Consider the following 22498-nt stretch of genomic DNA (forward strand, 5'->3'; position numbering starts at 1 on the left):
CCCAGAAAATAGTCTTAGAAGATGTCCTGATAGCGTGATAAGTTATTTGCTAGATAATTTATTTGCAAATTAAAGCGGCACTTTATTTCGCCGTCAATTTTAGTTCTTGTATTTTTAAAAAGGTCGCAGATCTTTCTTTTCGGTATATGCGCCGCACAAATTTCGAAGTGATAAACCGTGATATTTATCGCGATCGACGCCGCCTCTTGAGGGAATCGTTAAAAAATCTCCACGCTAAAATCTGAGGCGCCATAAATCACGTGCATGACGTTTTCTAATATGCGCGCTATACCGCGAAACTGTAACTAACGCTCTCATTTTATTTACCAGGACGAAGGATGGCAGCTCGATCGTATAAATTACTATCAAGAAGGATGGTTAGCCACCGGCAACGCCCGCGGCTTGGTGGGAGTGACTTTTACCACGTCTCATTGTCGCACCAGAGCCGCGGAACTTCCACTCAGGGCGAATTACAACCTCCGAGGGCACCGTAGCGAAGCAAGTATCGCCTTTCCTTTAACTTCTTGTCATCCGAACCGCTCGAGTCGTTTGAACGAAACCGACATTTAATTTCTTCCTCCGGGTCTTCCCTTACCTAAGCGTCAATACCGCTTAAACTAGCGTATTTCTACAGCTTCCCTCACTATGAGGTCACTGCAATATTTCCGTTTGTTTGAAACGGTACTTACATGGAAATATGCAAAAATTGTTGATAATAATAAGTGAAACAGGACCGTTATGATGTACAATTAGAGATATAAACGCCATTTACAGTCAGGACTGAATCTTGGTAGCCTAATAATAATATTGTGCAAATTTTACGTACTTTTTTTTTTAAATTCGGTAAACTACACGCCGATTTTTTATCGATGTTTAAAACATAGCTCCTAGTTAGAACAGTAAACCTACATACTTAAATCGTTAGTCGATTTTAATTTTGATGCTAATAAGCATCCTTATCACTGTAAAGAATTTATTCCAAAAAATATAAAAACATTTTTATTTCTTGCATCTTATACATTTTACGGCTTGCCTCCCCGAGTAGCAATTTATAGACTGGATGATGACCAACGTGCTTAACAACGCCAAATATAATCCATAATTTCACGCTTCTCGAAATTGGATCTTTCAACGCGAAAATGATATCCTATTCTGCTTTGCAACATCACGGAAGGAAGCGCAGGGTTATCGGTTAGTAGCAGCCAGTGTATTATGTTTTATCTACTCGATACACGAGCCACGGTAACCGGTTGCAGAACGTGTGGGTTAAATCGACAAAGAAATTGGATGATTGCGCGAGGCAGATAGGAGCCCGACGATGTATTGAATCGTTAAAGAAATGCAAGCAATTCATATAAATAAAACGACAACTCTCTCTCTCTCTCTCTTTCAATCGGATTATGAACGTCAATTTGCAGTGCTGTCCAATAAACCATTGTCGTTTACATCTCACAAGTAATTTATCCCTGATTTATTGCTAATGCGTCGCTGATTCAAATTTCCCCGCAGACTGTCGTCACGCTTGACGGTAATTACAAAGTTTGTTAATATTTCAGGCGACACGATTTAATAGTTTCGCAACATATCGCCGCTGTGTGTAACATCGGCTCCATTGGGCCGAAACTTCGTGTAATCTCCGTATCGGTAGTAAACGGGCGCGCGCCAGCAAACCGGGAGTCCTTTGTGGCCCTTAATCGATATTAAGCCATAGTGCGCTTTTAACAAACTGCCTGCAGGTGCCCGAAACCTACGAAGTCGCGCGTTTTCACGAACGACGTCTGCAACACGCTCGACCAACTCTCGGCGAGCTTACTTGCCGCGTTCCGGCTTCTCCAATATTAATATCACCGGCTTAAAATCTCGGGGGTTGCACCTCCCCGTGAGTTTACGTCTGCCTTCCTCGTTATTACGCCGCGCGTTTCGCTCCTCCTCTTCTAAGTTCGCCATTCTAACATTCCCCAGACTTTCCCCGTTCTCGCCTAACAAGTAGCCGGGACACAATAGAGCGCGGAGTAATGGTGTCTGTCCATCGTAAATCCATAAATAATACATAACACACTTAGATACGAAGATTATTATACAAGGATGGTAGCCGTCTGGTAGCGGGATGAATTGAGACTTCCGAGTGCTCGGAGTGCTCGCATCATTTTCCCGCGAATAAAACTTGGAAAATCTTTCTCTGATAATTTTCTCTCTCTCTCTCTCTCTCTCTCTCTGTTCACATATACTACGTATATTCTTCGATATACTATACATGCTCAAGCTTGCAAGAGCACCTTTCTCTCGCCCGTGTCCCTTATGAATATACGAGCCACTTCTGTTCGAGGGGTTGCTCCGTGGAATAGCGGGGCGAAGTACAAGGGGGGATCGGATAAGCGTCCCGTGTGTACTCCACGAGTCCACGTGACGAGACAAATGAGACGTTGACTCATTCCCGCGAGGAATTTGTCCCTCGCACGTTGCCCGTCCGCTGGGATATCTGGAAGTCTGGCGAAAACATTCCTCTCGACTAAGGCGCTTCGAACCAGTATACTGCTACTCGAGGAAAACTCACCGAAAATGTGAGAAATGCGAGCCAACAGACCAAGTCCGTTATCATTTTACGGAGACGGTACACAATTTCTGTTAATTTTCGTGTTAATTGTTCATTAGATATTATTTTAAGTGCCGCGCGACCTCGTTGTACGATGACACATATTTAAACCGAGCTGCAAGGCACACTTGAAGTTAATGCGCGCTGGCAATTTATCCGATAGCGTTAATTAAATTGAGATCAGCACTCCGGCGCCTGCTCCGAACACGATAGCGGCACGCGTGCACAGCACACACGTGTACGTGTGTACGTTATCGACTCACGTGTTCGTCAGTGTTAACTTTCTCGGACCCCCCCCCCCGGACCTTTTGCCCCCGATTAACGGGCCTTAGTCAATAAGTCCATGTAAGGCTGGCACGCAGGTATATAAGGCGATCGCGCACGAGGAAACGATCTTGACAACGGGAACCAGGTCAGACGGTGGTACAAAATTAGAACGATACTAGTACATTTCGTTACGTCAATTTACGCTGTACACGCGTTTAAATTATGCAATAGATTAAGTCGATTGCGACGTTCGAGCAGCAGAAACTAGAAGCGCACGTGAGAGTTGAGGCCCGTTCACCACTGTCAGGAGCTAACGAAGCTCCGATGGCAATTTGATGAGATTCTTGACAGCGGAACTTTCGACGACGACGGCCTCAGTTTGGCGATCGTGCTCGACTGCCGAGCGACGGACTTGTTTAAAAAGAAATCTCATTTTGTTCCCACATCACCCGCTCGTGTATACACATGACTCGGCAAAGGAAAAATTTCAATGAAAGCCCGGAATTTTGCGTCCACTTCGGTCCACATTTCAGAGCTTAAGGGTAGCCGCCGTGGTATCGATCTGGCACGCAGTGCTGTTTTAAGACCGCGGTTCTCAACCCTGCTTTCCGCGCGCGGCGGCTGCTCCTCCACTGCCGACGTCCCTTTATATGCAACGTCAATTTTTTTTCATCATCTCTCACACGCTAACGCGTGTTACGTTAACATTGTTTAAAAATAGGAAACGGCACGCTTCGAATATACCACAAGTCGCTCCGGCCGCTATTTATAAGACAAGTAGCGAGCACTTTTTCGGTGATAATATCATTCCCGCGTTACAAAATTATATGGTGAAAGGAAGCAATCATCTTAACGTAATTCAGGACAACAATATTTCTCTGGACTCCGGGCGACTTTCGCGATAAGGGTGTATTTTCAGTTATTTCTATTCTAGGCCGTACCAACCGCGTTCGGACCTCGAATCGATAGCGCGATTATATCTGTGTTCCTTGTACAGTAACTGTCACTTGTACGAACGGACACAATTTCCGCGTTTCCCCGATGCGCAATTACAAGATTTGTTGATTTCCAAATCTCTGGTTTTTTTTCCTTCTTCTTCCCTCCTTAGGTCCCTTGCGGACCGTAATTTAATTATCATCCGCGGCGGCTGCAGTTAAAATAAGGACCAGGACTTTACGTATGGAAGTAAGGAAAATTTTATATGTCACTTGCTTGTGAAAAATTCAGGCTGAAGCTTTATACGCTTCGCCGGGCAACTTGTAGCATAATTCTAACAAGACTTGTTCAGCATAAGTTGAGTTTTATTGTTATTACCGAGCTAAGAGATTCGTCTTGCACAAGATCTCGTTATTCGCGAGTAGGGTATAGAGATGAAATTTTCATGTCGACAGAGAAATTTTGTCCTCGCGTTGACATCATTAGCCTTGTCGGAGTCCCTTTCGTGTATAAGTAACGCCGGAGAGACCTAAGTGAAAACATAACGGCAGGGTCAGTCTGCAAACCCGCTAATCCTTTGGGGATAAAGCATACGAAGTACGCGTGTCCATCGGATAGAGCCGTTAAAGCGAGCGTATCGTGCTGGAAGATAGCTCCGTGGAATATTAAACGGACGATATTATATTATACGTTATAAATTATTCATTCCGCGGACTCAATACACTTTGATCGCTTCCTGCTAAACCGGCAGAATTTGGTGGTGGAAAGGCACGTGATGTTGGATCAAGGGAGCAATATGCGGATCAATGTAACAAATTAAAATAACGCATCTGCAACTCCAGGAACGCGCGGGATCAATACCTTCATTGGCAGATTCTATTACTGAAGCTTTATGAAAAATTCACGTATTATTTTGAGAGAGGAAAATAGTGCATTGTAGGAAGATGATATGAAATATTAAAGAAAAACGAAACGCTAAACTCTGAAAAGTTTCTCATTCATAGTTATTTATAGGGTTTCACACTTGCACGTTTGTTAAATATGTTTCGTATAGATCAGCATATTACCTCGCGTATTATTTTCGCTTAAACTTAGATCAAGGACTTCGCGCACGAGTCCGGAAGAAAATTCTGTTTGCACTCGGCCATCACTCGGCGGAGGCGCGAGGAGTCTCCGTGTATATAACTATATAAAGCAACGTGGAATGGGAAAGCGAGCATCGGGAAGTGTAAATTTCGGTATGGCTCGTCATAAATCACGAGATGAGAAATTGAGCCAAAAGAGCACGAGGGATTTCTCGCGGGATACGTGGCACGTGGGGGTTACCTTGACACTGAAAAAAGGACGAAGCGCGGAAAGGAGCATCACATTGATTTGCCAAACGAGCTCGCCGTACGAGGCGCACTCCGGCACTTGCTGCAGCCTTTACCGCAATGCATTAGTAGTCAAAGGATTACGTGACGATCGCCCCTGCCCTTTCGAAAGTCGCCTGGCGCGGAAAGCCGCAGTATGTTTCGAAGGAATTCAACATCTTCTATTAATATACATCTCTGCAGTAAAGATAAATTGGATTATACTGCGCGCATAATACGCGATGTCGGAATAAAGAAGACGATCGCGATTGCACGTCGTTAATGCGAGACTTTGCGTTCTCTGTTGGAATGAAGATAAGAAGATTGCACGAAAAGAAAGAAAGACATCGCGAGAAACGCAATAAAGCATTTCCTTCGAATGATTTTAATTACGTTCTTTCGCCATCTTCCTCGTTCTTAGAGTTCTGTCGAAATTAAAGGTAAAATACGCGAAATATATTCTGTAGCGATGGGGCTACAGGTCGTAGAACTCTCGACGAACCGTAATGGAAAAAAGAAACGCGGACGACCTCTCATTCAGCGTTCTTTGCAAGTTCGGAAATATAATTACGTTGGATTATCAGACGCGCCGTTGCATCCTCGCTTTGCAATAAGCGCTGCACGAAGCGTAGGCAAAGAGGGACGTAGGAGATCGGCGAAGAGTGATGCTATTCATGTTCAACGGTTAAGCGAAAAATGTACGGTGTGTTGGAAAATATAACTTCCCACCGGGGTGTAACGTAACGAAAGTGCGGGGGTTGTCGCGGCGCGCGTCGCATAAAAGCTGATAATTCCAGCGTGCGCTCCATCGCGGAATATAATTATGAGGGAGAGCGCCGAAAATAGATGCACTACGTCAATTTGTGTGCGCCACGTCCTGTACACACGGCTGCCCGGTAAATCTGTCCTTTCTAATTTCGCCGACTTTCCATTCTGCTCGCGCCCGAAATTTGCAGTAAAATCCAGAGTGCAATAAACGTGCAAGCTTGATGGTCTTGCAAGGGTGTCTCGCGCGAAGGGGAGATTTGTACAAGTGAAGATCTTCGATTCTAACGGCTCCACCAGACGCACACCACGACATATTGCCCTGTGTGCGATTCTGGTATCACGAGAAAATCCGTGAAGCGCCCTTACGGGGTTCTTATCGATCAGCACGCTCGCGCGCGCTATCTCCGCTATTCCCTGACTTTCTCGCACGATCATGTCTCTGCAATTTACAACGTACCCTCGGACAGATTTTATTGCATCTATAGGACGTTGCGCGGAAAATTCCGTTTATCCCTATCAAGCGAGACCAGCTTATCGTAACGCAATTTCGTCCACCGGCGAAATTCCACGTAATGGAGTCTCGCTTAAAATCACAAAAGAGGACGGGAAAGTTTCTCGAGCGTTTGCTATTAAAATTCCTTCCTCGGGACTAATACGTTTCGAACTGATATAAATTGAATCCTCTCCCGGCATTTTTTATAATAATAGACTTATAAGCTGTTATACGATGTTATATAAATATATATACTTTGTTCTGAGAAAAATGGTTTCTGGCGTTATTACGGCATTATTACATGTGAGCCCTACTATCTTTCATACATTACGAAAAGTACAATTCTGAGAAAAGAAAAGTTTGCGACAATTCTTCAGATTAATCAATCATAGAGCGATTTAGTTGTACAACACGATACATGGTGGAAAATTCTTACGTTCTTTAAGTTGTTCTGTGTAAAAGTATCGATAACTCTTCGAATCTTTCCTTCGGTCATACACACGCGCGTGCGTGCATGTGTATGTATATGCGGGGTTGGTGCACACGTGTACAACTTGTCGCCACGCATGTCACGTACGGTATCCTCCTTCTCATTTTTCGCAGCTCACCCTCAGCGACTCCGTTCGTGCTTTCCCCTCAAACAATACCGGACGGTCGATCAAAGCTTTACGAACAGGGAAATTAATCTGTCGTGCATTTCAGGAGTCCGGAGAAAAATAATGCCGGCCGAAGAGGCATCCAAAATGAAAAAAAAGTTTATAGTTTATTCCACGATTTCTTTAAAAAAATCATTGAAGGACAAACAAACACCAAAAATGAATTGGTTATGTATATATATAGGTAATCGCAAAATGTATGATAAACCGTATATCTTATAAAATATTTACGGTAAATTGCTGCGCAAAAGTCAAAAGTGTTGTAAAGTGGCTGTCTGTTTATTATACGATTGAGATCAGTTGTAAATATTGCAAGAAATATTCACGAAAGTATAAATAGTTGTCAACAGGCACACGCGAGTTGTTATCTAACATTTTCAATCCATAAATTAATTATCCGATAAACTTCTATTTGCCGTATCAGCACGATAAAAATATAGACGCCGTAGCTCGTAAACGCAGTGGAAAGCAATCGATCGGGGATGGAGCAATGACACCGCGTGGATGTCTCGCATGTATATCCGCGATTTCACCCCATGCGAGACCTTATTCCGGCCACTAGCAGTGTGAGATAAACCTTAAAAGCGAGGGTCATGATTACCGCCCTTGACGGAGTGGCTTAATCCCTTCAAACACTCATGGTTACCTTTCTTGCAGGACTGGTTTAAACCTCTTTTAATCCTCGGGGGTATCTAATATCGAGGAAGTCACGCACTTAAAACGATACAAGAATACACCTTCTAGTCGGAATTCTCTAACGAACAGTATAAGCGTGAATCGTAAAATTCTATCCGAAACTCTAATTCTTAATTATGTTAATTGTATCTTACATTTATAAAAGAGGAGATATATTATACGGGGAGGTATTTTGATTAAGGATGAAAAATTTTCGTCGAGAAAACTGGCACTAATTAAGGCTTAGGTTTACTCTTGATTAGAGCCCGTGAAATTAATTACGGACTGAGGATGAAATACCGAAGATCAATTTACGGCGGTGTATTAAAGCTGGCAGCGCGAAACACGACCGTCTTTACAGAATAAACTGTTGGAAAATTGAAGATTCCTGTAAGCAATGCGTCGACAGTAATCTGTTGAAAATTGATCGTAATCTGTGGTTTTATCTGCAGATTAACGATTTTGGTGCTAACTCTATATTCATCTGATTGCAGGTGATACTCGTCAAATGGAACGAACCTTATCAAAAGTTGGCCTCGTGCGACAGTTCGGGTGTAATCTTCGTCTGGATCAAATACGACGGACGATGGAGTATAGAATTAATCAACGACAGAAACACACCTGTTACGCATTTCTCCTGGTCCCACGACGGCCGCATGGCTCTTATATGTTACAGGGTGAGTTACAATATTATTTCAGCTTGTTACTGTGATTTCCCCTCAGACACGAGCTCCAATCACCGTTCCAATATTGCGACGCAACAAAAAAAAATAATTTGTTTCCATATTTTTTTTTTTCAAATTGAAACAAAAATATAAAAAAATCGCGTGACTGCGAAACATTTATTTATTTTATCAATGTATCATCGTTCAGTATAAAAAAGCATTCTATTCAATGTGTCAAGATGCGCTCAGACTTTAGAACTTCATGTATTTATTTACGACCCTCGTATATGTGGCTCACACGTTTCCTCCGGAGGATCGTTTGCGGAAAATACGATATTTTATTGCAGGATGGCTTCGTGTTGGTCGGCAGCGTCGCCGGTCAAAGATACTGGTCGTCAATGCTCAACGACAAAGCGACGATAACTTGCGGCATTTGGACTCCAGACGATCAGCAGGTTTGAAAAAGAAGAGTTTTTATAAAACATTTTCCGTGATTTTTTTCATTTACCCAAAATTCACGGGATCCATAATCGGCACGGGAAAGATGTACTCGCGAAACGTTTTAACTTATTAGAAGTATTTAAAAAATTGTGAGAAATATACTTAAGGTTTATTTGTTCAACACAAATCTATCACTGAACATCGTTGTTCGCGCACTGGCTATGACGTGACAAATAATAACGCGAATCAAGTTTGAATCGTACATCGCGTGTGAAATACGATACATCAATGTGCCACCTGCCTAACAGAACTCTTGGGATTGTGTCGCGATGTTACACTCAATCATTACGAAAGCAACTGACAATCAGTACGAATTAATAGCCCCTTGAAAATCACCGATGAAAATGTCTTCGACCGATAGGAAAGAAATAAAATGACCTTATTCACCCCCGACGTTGTTCTACAAAAGGTCTATTTCGGGACGACCGCGGGCCAGTTAATCGTGATGGACGTTCATGGAGCTATGGTGTCGGAGGTACAATTAGCGGCCGGGGTTACGTCGATGGCCTGGAGCGCCGAGAAGTTCACGATGGAGGAGGACGAAACGTGTGACCGATCTCAGAAAGGTATTAATCGCAGCTTTCAGAGCTTCGCTCCGAAAGGGTTGGACTCGAGCCTGACGAGGACCAGCGTGATGCACGTTAATGCATTTATGATGTATGTGCAAGCGCAGATGACCGGAATTACGTGCTTGCCGTTTGCCTCGCGGACGGCAACATCGTTATGCTACGGTCGTTCGATGACGTGTCGCCGATCACGATACGCAGCAATCTGAAGCCGCCCTTGCACGCCGAATGGAGCAACTCCAGGAAACTGTTGGCCATCGCCGGAACGAAGGAGTCGTCGGACCAGGGCAGTTCGCAGGAGTACACGAATCTCCTAAAGTTTTATTCGGTCAACGGTACTCTCGTATACACGACGGAAATTCCGTACACGCAAGTACGTCCACGTATAGAAAAACGCTCGTCTTTCTCTTTATCTCGCTGACACTTTGTATAATCAAACGATTTATTTTACGATTTTCTTCATGATTTCGTGTTAGTGCCCCGTATCGGCATTGACATGGGGACACAACGACAGGCGGCTCTTCGTGGCGACCGGAGCGCGGGTCCACGCCGCATGGGTCTCCAGGTAATTTCTGAATTTCTTACTTCGACGTAATCGCGTTTACACACATATAACGCGACCGACAAATCATAGTCGGCAATTCTTGCCGGAACGCGATGAAGTAGTTGAATTGTTCTTTGCAGAAGGGTCGGTTCGCTCCAATTGTTGTCGAGACTGGCGGTGAGAGCGGCTCTCACGAGGGAATCAAGTGTTCAACATCTTCCATTACCGCCGCGACTGAGAGCCTCGGTGGCTGCCCTTTTCGCTAACACGATACGGTAAAAAGAAAAGTTCTAACAAACTCCTTAACTCAAAGTGGCGGGACACCATTGAAATACGTTTCCGGGCATTTTTTAGATGCTCGGTGCCGGAACCAAGAGAGTTGCGACGCTTCGTGTCAAGGCCGCCGCCGGGAGGCAGCCGGTTGCATTGCACCATGCTCAGGCACGCCGTGGAGCCTGTGCCATGTTACACGCTGTATCTGGAGTACTTGGGCGGTCTCGTGCCACTCCTGAAAGGCAGACGGACCAGCAAGATCCGGCCGGAATTCGTGATATTCGATCCGCAGAGTCAAGAGACTCTGCAGGTGTTCGACGATATGTCGCAGTGCCCGTCGTACAGCGACGGCTCGGACACCGAGAAAGATACCGCGGATTTGTGCGGATCGCCCCGCTACAGGAAGAAGAACAGGAAGAGAAGGGAGGAGAGGACGGGCGACGAAACGACGGAACGGGAGGAAAAGCCGAACGATCTCTCATACGTGGATACGTTGCCAGAGGTAATACAATCACCCTCTTTCTCTCTCTTCCTCCTATTTATAGAGGGGAACTCGCGTATAAAATATTTTATTCTCGTATGTGCAATCGTAGCATCGTATCTTTCGACGCTAATGAATCGCATGCCGCGCGCAGACTTTGACGACTCTTTTGTATCAAAGGGAGCGTACGCCGCTCGCGTGACGAACGGGCGCAGCTGTATGGGTTTTTGTCGTGGATTATTTCTAACGGAGTGTATATCTGTTCGTAGCACGCGAGGCTGGTCGAGGTAACGTCAAACATCTGGGGCACGAAATTCAAGTTTCACGGCCTGGCAGATTCGGTTCCCGCTAACCTAGGTCAGGTAACATATCGAACGTCGTTGCTGCACCTGCAGCCCAGGCAAATGACGCTCGTGATGACGGAGCTCCGGGACGATTTGCCCTCCGGTAATTTGCGATAATTCATTCGGTTGCGTGACTTTAATTTTTCTTTCGCTTATAGAGGCTTAATAACGGGTGATTATTTTCACGTAGGTCCAGACCCGACGTTCAACCCCAATCTATTCTCCGAGGACGAGGAGGAGCCGTACCAGGAGGCAAGCTCGCGAGCCACCCCGGAGGCGCAGCCGCCGCCGATCGCGCCGATGACTCCTCGCAACGCTCGATTGAACCACCCGAATCGACCGAAGTCTCAAATTTCGAATCAGTTCCTAACAACGGAGACCTTGCCGACGTCGCTGGGAAAAATCGAGAGCTACGAAAACGAGTACGTTCCGTACGTGGATCTGCAGGACATGGGTAATCTGTACGAGAACATCAGGAACGCCCCTACGAACACCTATCGGACGCCGCCGAGGCACAACCCGCCGAGATGCTGCGACGTGCCGGCCTTGCAATCGCCGAAAAACGCGGTGGCGCCCACGCAAACGTTAATAGCGACCTCGAACGCGGGTGCCGACTACGCCAGCAGCATTCAGAGGATGAAGAACGCCCTCGCGGATCAGCAAGCGGGCATGGCGACGAAGAAGGAACTGGAGAACAATAAGCTCAATCAAATCTCGCAGGACGACAAACCGTGCCTGACGTCGGCCTGCGCGACGAACATCATTTCCGTGTCCATGCAAAACGGTCAGGCCTTGAACGCGGAGGCGTCGAGCAGTCGATACATCTCTCAAAGCCCGGTTTTGAACGGTCTGGAGAGCATCGATAGCGCCTCGGCGCAAACCGTATATCTAAATGGTCTAAATAATATGGGGTGCACGAGCAACGTTTTAACCACGCCGCACCCCGTCAGCGGCGTCCAAACCACGATGTCGCCGAGCGCTCATAGTTTTGTACATAATAAGAATAATCAAAATACCGGGTCGAGTACGGCGAGCGTCAATACGACGTCTTCAAATAGCTCTCAACTCGGGCAAGCCTCGAGTCTAGCTCTTAACAAGAACGGCATACACGGAGTTGTTTCGCCGGCGTGTTCCTATCAGTTCCCGGAGAATATCGATCAGTGCTTTGGGTCGTCGTGTTCGCAGTGTTTCTCAAAGCATAAAGACCCCAAGTGCCACGTGTGCTACGGAAAGATAAATCCCGGTTACGCGAACGCCGGAACTCCCGCTAACGTTAAGCTCGACGATGATTTGATGAGATTCAGCGACGATGAGGCACGCGGCGATATAGAGGCGCCGGAGCAGTCACGGGGCGTTCATAGAACTTCAACGGTCATCAGCATCGGTCCAATGTGCGCGAACGACTCGATAGTTCGAAGCTGCAGCGTCGGATACCTGGACCTGGTGGACGCCCAATTAGTCCCGTGCGACGTGGCCTTGCGAATGCTGCGCAGAGACGCGCCTAACAAAAGGCTGGTGTTGGTGTCGCGGAAGGCGAAACGGCGGAAAAGGGCCAAGCCCCAGCACGACGTGAGTCAGCCGAGCTCGAAGCCGCCCAGGCTCCGCAACTGCGGCAAGTCCAAGAGTCTCGATTCCAGCGATATATTTCCGAGTAACGAACAGATATCCTCGCCGCCGCAATTGCCGGAACACGTGGAGGAGGCAACGGGACTAATCAATTCCGAAGTTACCGAGGATGGCGTGGCGGAGCGCAACGAATCGACAGAATCGCCGAAAGATGAGACGCGTGAGATTCCCGATAAACGCGAGGAAAGTAACGAAAGTAACGTCGCTCGTGAAGCTCAGACTAGGGAAAAGCCAGGCCGATTAGAGGCTGCTGCATCTCCCGTCAAGTAAGTAGTTAATACAAAAACAGATTATTATATCAACAGGAGAAACCTTCCGAGCAGTCCCAAGTAAAAAGATTACATTTCAGAGGATCGAGCCCGAGTGGATCCTTCGCTTCCTCGCTCGACGGTCTCGCCGCGAGACTTCGCGATTTCGAGGATAATCATTCTTTGCCACCGCCTTCCCCTCGACCATCATCAAGGTAGTGTATTATATTTATTATTGGCTGTGCGTGATGCAGATAATAATTCATTTATCTCCACAGATTGCCGAGGAGTTCACCTAGCAGTCCAGCACCGTCTAAGAAAGGCAAAAGACCGGCGTCGGCCTCTCCGATTCGAAGAAGACTCTTGTCAAGTCCATTGCTGAACAGAAGAATGAGAAAGAGTCGCGGCGAGAGCTCGGACGAAGAAGGGCTCCTTCAAGACGATTCATCGACGGCGAGTTACCGGGACCTAGAAACGTTCCAGAAAGCCCAACTACGTCAGAAGGTCTGTATAGCAAACATTTTCAAGAAAGAATATATTCGATAAATACGCACACTGCACGTAAAAAAACGCGTGGAAACGATATCGACAGATGTTGTTTGCAGCTCAAGCAGAGAGGAATGGGAATTTCTGGTTCCAAGCCGGAAGCGATAAGGCGCGATGCACAATTGGTGATGCACAACAAAGCGCCCATGTGGAACGAGTCCAGTCAAGTGTATCAGCTTGATTTCGGCGGCAGAGTGACTCAAGAAAGCGCCAAGAATTTTCAAATCGAATTCAGGGGCAGACAGGTAGGATCAAACGCGTCTTCTCACGTTAAATCCGCAAGTTAAATCGTATGCGTGAAATATCGTCAAATTTTTCAGGTGATGCAATTCGGAAGAATAGACGGCAACGCGTATACGTTGGATTTCCAATACCCGTTCAGCGCTTTGCAGGCGTTCGCCGTCGCCCTGGCGAATGTCACGCAACGGCTTAAGTAACTGTCGCTCTCCAACACGTCTAAATTATACGGTGAAAATGGATAAGAAGCTGCAAGATGCCTGCATTTGAAGGCGCGGTGCATTTAAGAGTCGGAGGAGGAATCGGAAAAGTTCGATCCTTAATAGAGTATAGGAATGAAAGTTCGTCAGATTTTTGGTCGTCGGAATCGCACGAGACTTCGTTCACCAGAATTGTCCAGTGAGAATCGGTGAATATTTTTTGACGATAATCGGCTTGACCGACTCGCGTAATTTTTTAAAACTGCGTGTCTACCGCGGCGGAAAGGATCGTGTAGCCGGAAATCGCTGGCGTTTGCTGAAGTGGGCAAATGTGCAATGAGCTAATGGGATATACGCTAATTCGCGAATGCAGTTGCGAGCGATTTGAATTTGAGTGGAACACAAAGATTTTGCGGCAGCTATGTAACGTTTCGTTGAACGCTTCTTCGTCGTACCGTCCAAAATATTTCGTTTCCCCCAACTTCGAGCGCTCATTTTGTATAGTTTATGCGACCACGTTGGAGTCTAGTGACGCTGTTAAAGGTTCACCTCGTTCATTTTTGCGGTCCGCCGGGTGTGTATTCGAATTTTATATACATATATACTATATATTGACAGACTCGCACGTGCGGGCGACAGTTTCATGTTGTTCAATTAAATGTTTCTTAACGCGTATGGTGGAAATAACGATAATAATAGTAACGATAATGATAATAATATTAATAATAATAACAATAATAAGAGTAACGATAGTAACGTAACATTTGACGTCCGGCCTGTAATGTGGTCTTCGCCATTAATGATAAACAGGACAGACTAATCCTAAGGAGAGGGATCGAAAGGTCAGAGCGAAAGTATGCACGTGTATATGCGAGTGTACATGCAGCGAGATAAACGTCGCCTGTAATACTTAATCCTAGTCGCATGATCACCGTGGTGCTCACTTCGTCGGTTCCATATTGCGAACGCGATCGATATCAGGCCTATTAGGTATGTACAAAGTGCTGCTACCAGCGAAAAATACGCCACGTCAAGCTCCGAGCGACGAGAGGGGCGTCCGAAAAGGACGTAATATTTTATAGACAATGTGCAGCGGCAGATCACATTACTCTCTTCCTCCATTGCTATATGCACCAGCATACACAGATCATCGAGGGAGTAATGCGAAATCGCCGTAACTGAATTTCAGAATCGCGCAATTCGGAGACTTAGGTTCTCTTATCTGTTTTTCGAATGCAAATCCGCAGGCAGTTTAAGACTATCTTCAAATGCCTTTATATTAATGATATCAAAATATTTGAGTATCCAGTACAAGTATAAGTATCCACGTGCTCAAATACCCACAACGTACTCGAGTACTCGAGCATCTGCTTACTATCCGAAATGTATGGATAACTCTCGAGTACTCAGAATACTCCGCACGTTTTTAATTATTCGGGCATCCTGGTATCTCATTACCAAATTATCAGTCCCACTCTGCACCGGAGTCACGCGTCTCGAATTCATGCTGCATTCGTACCTTCGTATTCGTGACGCCTCACTCTCACGAGCGATATTAGAACAGCCTTTTGTAGAATCATTCTCGCCAGGTTATTCGCAACTAATCGTCGAAGTACAGAACGGTAGGTCGTACGATTAATACGTTTTTTCTAGTCGCCCTTACTATTATTCTTAACTCCCGTTCGTAAGTCACAGCAAGTAATCGTAACGCGTCGAGGACTACTTTAATGTAAATGCCGCGAACGCAAATTGCGAACTCGTGCAACAACGCAAGTGACTCGCATTCAATCGAGTCTATTAAGGTGTAGACTATTGGAATGACACTTTCGGAAATTGCGTGATTTCCGATATTGAATGGAGCGCTGCCGGGTCGACCGGCACGGGTTCGCGAGTTCTTCGTATCAGTATGAAATGACAGCACGAAGGATTTTGTATTCTACTTGCAGATCTCTCTTTCATTGGCGAGTGCGCGATATACCCGCCGGGAAAAGTTTATCTTTATCTGATTAGAGTTTTATATATACGAATGACGCAACATGGAAATATTTTTCTCTCTCTTTCTCTCTCTAAAAAAAAAAAGAAACAGAGAAGTTATCGATCCTAGTAATCCCTGATCGGGACGAGAAACGATCCTGCAACCGGGGAACAGAAGTTGGAACGCGCGCACGACTGGTATTAAATAATTCCGAACCATTTTCGCGCTACATCACATTTCGATTTTAGCATCTCGTTCCGCCATCCGATCGAACATATTGCGTTGCGCGAGAATGTTGCATCCTCAGCCGAGCAAAGCAAACTTGAGTCACGCGAGTAATAAACGGAACATTACGTTATGTCATATCGAGGCCTCTCCGAGCGGCGTTCCTCAAATATGCATGAGCAGCGGTTTTATGCGAATTTAAGCAATCGCGAGTGAAGGTTAAGGTATATAAATTATCGCGTGTGCACGTTTACGATTATTTGAAGCGTGTAATCGAATTCGCATAAAAACACGCGTGTCGCGTAAATCTCATCATCAAGGTGGATTCAGACCGAGCTGGAAAAATTAAACGGTCCAAAAGAAATATTCGCGACGAGCGTAACGAGGATTTTTTTTACGGGATAAGACTCGGAATAGACATATCCGTTAATATAAATTTGGGCTTCTTCGCGGCGTCATCCAAGTAAATTCGTTTTCTTACACTCGTTCCCGTTCCTCGCTCAGCCTGAATTCGCCTTACGATAACGAGAACACTTTTCTAGTCGAATAATCGACGCTGTGATTGTCTGCACGTATAAAGCGTGACGAAATTATGCGCGATTCCTTTTTTTGTAAATCCTCGAGGGACTTTAGCGCATCGTAAAATCGCGCGACGCTTTCAACACCGATAAATAGAGTGCCTATATTTGCATTTGACGCGAAACCGCCTATTCGACGCGCAATGATTAACAATTCGAGTTCCAGCGAACGATGATGTAACGGCCCGTATCTCTCGTCTCGGCTCGAGAGTTCGTTGTTATTTCCGCGCGTACTCTACGTTTAAGCCGCGCCACGTTTCCTCAAGTTACAATAAAGAGCGAAGGGAAAAAAAGAGGATCGGGATTTGCGCGAAATGGACCCAATTTCCAATTTCAATTTTGTCTCGCCCACTCTCCGCGGGGCAGATACTTAACACGTGACTGAGCTGCAAACTGTTCGGCCTAGGCTCCTCTAGCTTAATTCAGATACGTTGGACCCTCTTCTCCTTTTACGTTGGACGTGCTTCATTTCTCTCTTTTATCGATGTAATAATTAAAATTGTGCTTAAGAAAAGAAAGATGAAGAACGTTGTCATGTAAATTTCACGACTGAGTATATCTTAAGGAGACGATTCCATACACACACACATACACTGTGTCCGATTGGGACGGGTTCTCTCGTACGAACGCGATACATATTGTTAATTCAGTTCTTGCCTTAGTGCTAACGATAATTCTGTATATGTGCAATGTAATTTTGTTACCGAGTACATTATACGATTATCGACTATTTGTAAATAAAGGAAAAAATTACCACGCGTAAACGTGCATGACACACTTCCTGCTGTTAAATAAGGACCGAACTTTGATCAACTATTGATTAATCGATGATTAATTCAATGATTGCTTCTAGCAAAACTTTGACTACACGTCTCTAACCCGATCTTTATACCCATGTGTTAAGCAACGAAAAATTGACAATTTCATTCTATCAGCAAAATATTGCTGACGTTAAGAAACTAATTCTGCAAAATTTCTAACTACTAGTTCCTAATCTAATCTTTCTTTTCATGTGTCGAACAACAAAAGAATTAATTATTCTATCTACGTAAAGTACATATTTCTCGATAATCCAGTAAGCAAAATGTTGGCACTTTGAAACACAGAAAATTCAAGCGGAATACTGCGATAAATTGGCACCAACTACGCCCGCATTAAGCTCTCTTCTGCCAGCAGAACCTGCCAACATAATTTGACAGTAAATTGCCAGCGAAAACCGAGCAAAATTTGTCATTTCGTAACTGTTTAAATGCACGAATGCATATATAATTTAAATGGTTACAAAATGACAAATTCTACTTGGTTTTTGCAATCAATCTACCACCGCATATTCTGTTAATAAATTCTGTTATATTTCCGCTAGCATTTTGCCAACAAAATTTATAGACAAAACATCTTGCAAAATTTTTGACAGACTTAACTGTCCGATAAATTAATCGTTGTGGAAGACTCGGGACGACTTTGACCGATTATACTATCTCCGACGATAGGGGCACTTATGATCGCGAGCCTTATTTACGAAGAAATCGTGAAGATAAAGTAAAAGTCCGATAAACGGAGATTTTAGTATAAATGCTGTGTCATCGCACGCGGCTATTTCGGAAGCTATTTATTCCGATTTGACATCAATGTAAAAAGGTGTCAATTTTGCAATATGTCGCGGGATCCATCATTTATGACCTTTTTCTCTCTTCCGCATAAACAGCCTGTTTTTCCCTCTCCAGCAGTATATCTATTTAAAAATCGCTCCTCTCTTTCTCTCCTTCTCTTTCTCTCTGTCTCTCGTCTCTCTTTCTCGTCGCAACCGCATTATTTGCCGAGAGGGCGTTAGCGCGTGACGGGTCTTTCAAGCGTGGACTCTCGGAAAAGATCAGCACTCAGCAGTGCCTCATGCAGCGCCTGCTCGGTGTTGACGTTCGGAAGATACGATTGGCTCGAGACTCTACCGTGTCCCTCGATATCTCGCCGGTGGTGCGCATCGTTGCTGCGGACTGCGTTATCTCGGGTGTACATACGTGGAAAACGCCGAGTCATTCCATTTGATCATTTCTACACTCCATACTCCAAATTACGGAGTATCCGCGCCGCTAACAGCCAGCCGAAAAACAGAAATTCAGGTGAGCGTGAAATTATTTAAGCGAGCCCCAGTCATGGATGCTTAACCAAGTTCAAGGTCTTCACGTTCATTCATAATAGCCTTCATAATAGCCTGGCTTGATGTACTTAATAGGCGTTTCGGTCAACGCGCGTTTACAGCGATACGGTTTTATAAAGCGTCAACGTGTGTCGCATTTAACATGCATTTAATGACGCATTGTTTTTAGACAAATATGCACTGCTATGTGAGTACCATACCGGGGTCCATAAACAATTTGTTTCAAAACAAAGAACCATGGCAAATAGCAGCTATGACGAGTACAGCCACCCTCGCTACAGTGTGGCTGTGGAATTTCATCTATCAGGATGAGAGTAAGTATTGCAGTATTGAAGGTATTTTTCCATATATAAGTCAATCATAATAATTATACTATATTGTTATTAGTTCTTTTTCGATAAAGTTATTTTTATCAAAGTTATTGTTATCAGAACACGTATGTTGCACAGGCCTTTTAGAACGTGGCAAGAAACAGCTGTTCAGACTAGCTCGTTATATTCCCTCGGTGCGAGACAGGATAAGTAAAGAGTTAGGTGATATTAATGAAAACTTCGAAAAGGATGTCATACGCAGACTCAAGGACGCTAAGTTTATTGTGCAGCTTCCCAAAAGTGGATTGAAAAATGAGAACATCAAGAACTTAATAAATGAGTTTATTCATCTGGGTAAGACTAATTAACTTTGCCATTGCCTTGCTAGAAATTTTTGTATTGTAATTTGACTTTCGCTCCTTTTCTATTAGGTGACTACGATTGGAAAGGAGGTCGTGTATCAGGTGCAGTTTATAGAACTAACAGCGAACTTGCGGAGTTAATGGGCGAGGTATACGCTTTGGCATCTTATACAAATCCACTTCATCCTGATGTATTCCCCGGCATTTGTAAAATGGAGGCAGAAGTAGTCAGGATTGCCTGCCACTTGTTTAATGGAGACAAAGCATCTTGTGGAACTGCAAGTAGCTTCTCTATTATTTTCTATAATTTATACAGAATTATATAAATTAAGTATTAAGATGCAACATGTTAAGTTACTCCATGATTTTTAGATGACCACCGGAGGTACGGAGTCAATTTTATTAGCGTGTAAAGCATACAGGGATTATGCTCGTGAAGTCAGGGGCATCAGAAAACCAGAGATAGTTCTGCCAGTTACCGCTCATGCAGCATTTGACAAAGCCGCGCAATACTTAAACATAAAAATACGTTCCGTACCTGTCAATCAGCACAGTTTTACAGTTTGCATCAAAACTATGAAAAAGTCAATTACAAATAATACAATCATGTTAGTAGGCTCGGCGCCAAACTTTCCTTACGGAACTTTGGACAATATTGAGGCAATATCTAAATTAGGGGTAAAGTACGGTATACCCGTTCATGTGGATGCCTGTCTAGGCGGTTTTCTAGCATGTTTTATGTCTGATGCTGGTTTTCCTTTACCACCCTTTGACTTCAGGCTTCCCGGCGTGACCAGCATATCGGCTGACACCCATAAGGTATTTATCTGACATTTATATGATATATAAGTTTACACATGTTGCTTGAAGCATGTAGACCATACGTAATGTCTTTTTTCAGTACGGATATGCTCCGAAAGGATCTTCGTTGATCCTTTATCGAAACAAGGAATACCGACATTATCAGTACTGCGTAACAACGAATTGGCCCGGAGGTATTTACGGGTCACCAACCATCAGTGGCTCTCGAGCCGGTGGTATTATAGCCACTTGCTGGTCGACATTAATGTTCTATGGACACGACGAATATGTGAAATCCACTAAAAAAATCATTGAAACTACCAGATATATCGAACGAAAGTAAGCATTCTCAAAGATACATTTACATCGATTTAAAATATTAATGATATAAATTTTAAAAATTGAATTGATTTGTAGGTTGAGGGAAATGAATGGAATTTTTGTGTTTGGCACACCAGCAACATCTGTCATTGCAATCGGTTCCAATAATTTTCACATCTACAGACTATCAGAAGCTCTCAGTGGCAAGGGATGGAATTTGAATACCCTACAATTCCCTAGCGGTATACACATTTGTATTACACATGTACATACTGAGCCAGGAGTTGCCGATGAATTTTTAGAGGATGTTAAGACGGAACTGGAAATTATTATGCAAAGCCGAAGTACTCCAGTGGAAGGAAAGGTAAAAACAGCAAAATGAAAATTTATAAATAGATTTACGTTTCAAAATACCAATTGTTATGTGATATTTTTCAGCTTGCAATGTACGGAATGAGTCAAAGCATCCCGGACCGAAGTGTGGTCGGCGATTTTACAAGATGTTTTTTGGATTCCATGTACTACACCGAAGAAAATGAAACACATGAATAATCCCATATCTTCTAAAAAATGTAATTTTGATATATTATTACAATGAAAATATAAAGTGCATACATTTTCTACGCGACTGAACATGAAAAGCTCAAACATATATTTTCTACAATTAACTTTGTTTAGTAGAGATGTGAATATTCGTATAAGAACGCGTTAAACAAATATTTAAAGTAATATGTGTGTTATGACGTTATGAGCAAATATTTCTATTAAAATAAAAAAAACGGTCTTTTTTATATTGTAGAATATATTAAAAGTTAGTAATTCGAATAGAGATATCAATATTTCTATAATATATTGTTATATTAACTAAAAAGAGAATATAACTTTGTTTTTGTATATAAATTGAAGACTGATTATATATTTTCTAATTAACGTAGGAAAGGAAAAATGTACGTATAATTGCTGGAAAATTATTTACAACATTTCAGAAAAAGAATAGACTGATAGTAGACATTTTTGTAACCTATGCCATCATAGAATTATGCATTTTATATATATATATCTTAACTAATGTTAAAATGTATATGAAGAGATAATAAATTTCAATTTTATATTTAGATTATAAGAAGGCAACACGAGTATTTTTAATTTATCTTGAAATAAATAACTTACATTTTTTTTTAAATTATTACTACTATACTTTTTTCTATATATTGATCGATGTCTTCGATGCATTAACGTTAATCATATTTCATTCCGATAAAATTTCTTTTGCAATTTTTAAAACTCACTTCCGCCAAATCCCTCAGATAAATACGTTAAAGCAGCTCTTTCACGACTTTCTTGATCTACTTTCCTATTCAGACCGCTTTTCTTCCGATCTACTTTCTTTAGATTGCATTAAGAAAATTGCGGCGGTTTAATGACCACCCGTAATTACGTTGGAAGAATAGAGAGAAAGAGAGAAAGAGATAAGAAGGAAGTAAGACATAATTAAATTGTTTCTATTCTCCATGAATCTTTTAAAGAATATATATTAAGTATGTGCGTATATACCGGCGACAGCTCAGAACCGCGTTTCAAATCTTTGACCGTTTTAGATCCAATTATAAAACAGCTATATAGATTTTTGTCTTTCTCGAATCCTTCTTAACATGTTTTTTTCAATCAATTTTGGTTTAATAAGAAAATAATAATTATATTAAAAAAAACTCTGGAAAGGGCTAACAGAATTAAGCGGCGAGACGATTGTTATTGTGAAAGTTTAATAGGCAGATATGATTTTTCTAATATTGACTTGA

At 43.4% G+C, this 22498-nt stretch overlaps 2 protein-coding genes across 2 annotated transcripts; both read left to right on the plus strand.

The window, feature by feature from the left end:
- Positions 1–333: 333 nt before the first annotated feature.
- On the plus strand, positions 334–17513 carry LOC112461969 (tubby-related protein 4). The gene is made up of 14 exons (XM_025027444.1): positions 334–498; positions 8235–8417; positions 8753–8860; positions 9316–9472; positions 9580–9845; positions 9949–10037; positions 10157–10291; positions 10371–10791; positions 11040–11217; positions 11305–13006; positions 13090–13203; positions 13267–13492; positions 13594–13779; positions 13855–17513. Exons 2-14 carry the CDS (start codon positions 8397–8399, stop codon positions 13969–13971), a joined length of 3720 nt encoding a protein of 1239 aa, XP_024883212.1. The 5' UTR covers positions 334–498; positions 8235–8396; the 3' UTR covers positions 13972–17513.
- Positions 17514–18582: 1069 nt separating this feature from the next.
- Positions 18583–21322, plus strand: LOC112461970 (sphingosine-1-phosphate lyase). Its single transcript, XM_025027445.1, has 8 exons — positions 18583–18866; positions 19074–19218; positions 19354–19569; positions 19647–19855; positions 19950–20396; positions 20479–20717; positions 20796–21063; positions 21138–21322. The coding sequence occupies exons 2-8, from the start codon at positions 19080–19082 to the stop codon at positions 21249–21251; spliced, it is 1632 nt and encodes a 543-aa protein (XP_024883213.1). The 5' UTR covers positions 18583–18866; positions 19074–19079; the 3' UTR covers positions 21252–21322.
- The last annotated feature ends 1176 nt before the right edge of the window (positions 21323–22498 follow it).

The sequence above is a fragment of the Temnothorax curvispinosus genome, unplaced genomic scaffold (assembly GCF_003070985.1).
Source record: "Temnothorax curvispinosus isolate PA1 unplaced genomic scaffold, ASM307098v1 QBEX01011923.1, whole genome shotgun sequence".
In the NCBI taxonomy this organism is placed as follows: Eukaryota; Metazoa; Arthropoda; class Insecta; order Hymenoptera; family Formicidae; genus Temnothorax; species Temnothorax curvispinosus.

What these genes read in the sequence shown, in the direction of transcription:
- LOC112461970 (XM_025027445.1), top strand. Translation starts at nt 19,080, where the DNA reads ATGCACTGCTATGTGAGTACCATACCGGGGTCCATAAACAATTTGTTT. An exon ending in TTTCATCTATCAGGATGAGA is followed by an intron (nt 19,219 to 19,353) that starts GTAAGTATTGCA and finishes TATGTTGCACAG; the next exon opens with GCCTTTTAGAACGTGGCAAG. An exon ending in ACAAAGCATCTTGTGGAACT is followed by an intron (nt 19,856 to 19,949) that starts GCAAGTAGCTTC and finishes CATGATTTTTAG; the next exon opens with ATGACCACCGGAGGTACGGA.
- LOC112461969 (XM_025027444.1), top strand. Translation starts at nt 8,397, where the DNA reads ATGGCTCTTATATGTTACAGG. An exon ending in TCCCCTCGACCATCATCAAG is followed by an intron (nt 13,204 to 13,266) that starts GTAGTGTATTAT and finishes TTATCTCCACAG; the next exon opens with ATTGCCGAGGAGTTCACCTA. An exon ending in AAGCCCAACTACGTCAGAAG is followed by an intron (nt 13,493 to 13,593) that starts GTCTGTATAGCA and finishes TGTTGTTTGCAG; the next exon opens with CTCAAGCAGAGAGGAATGGG.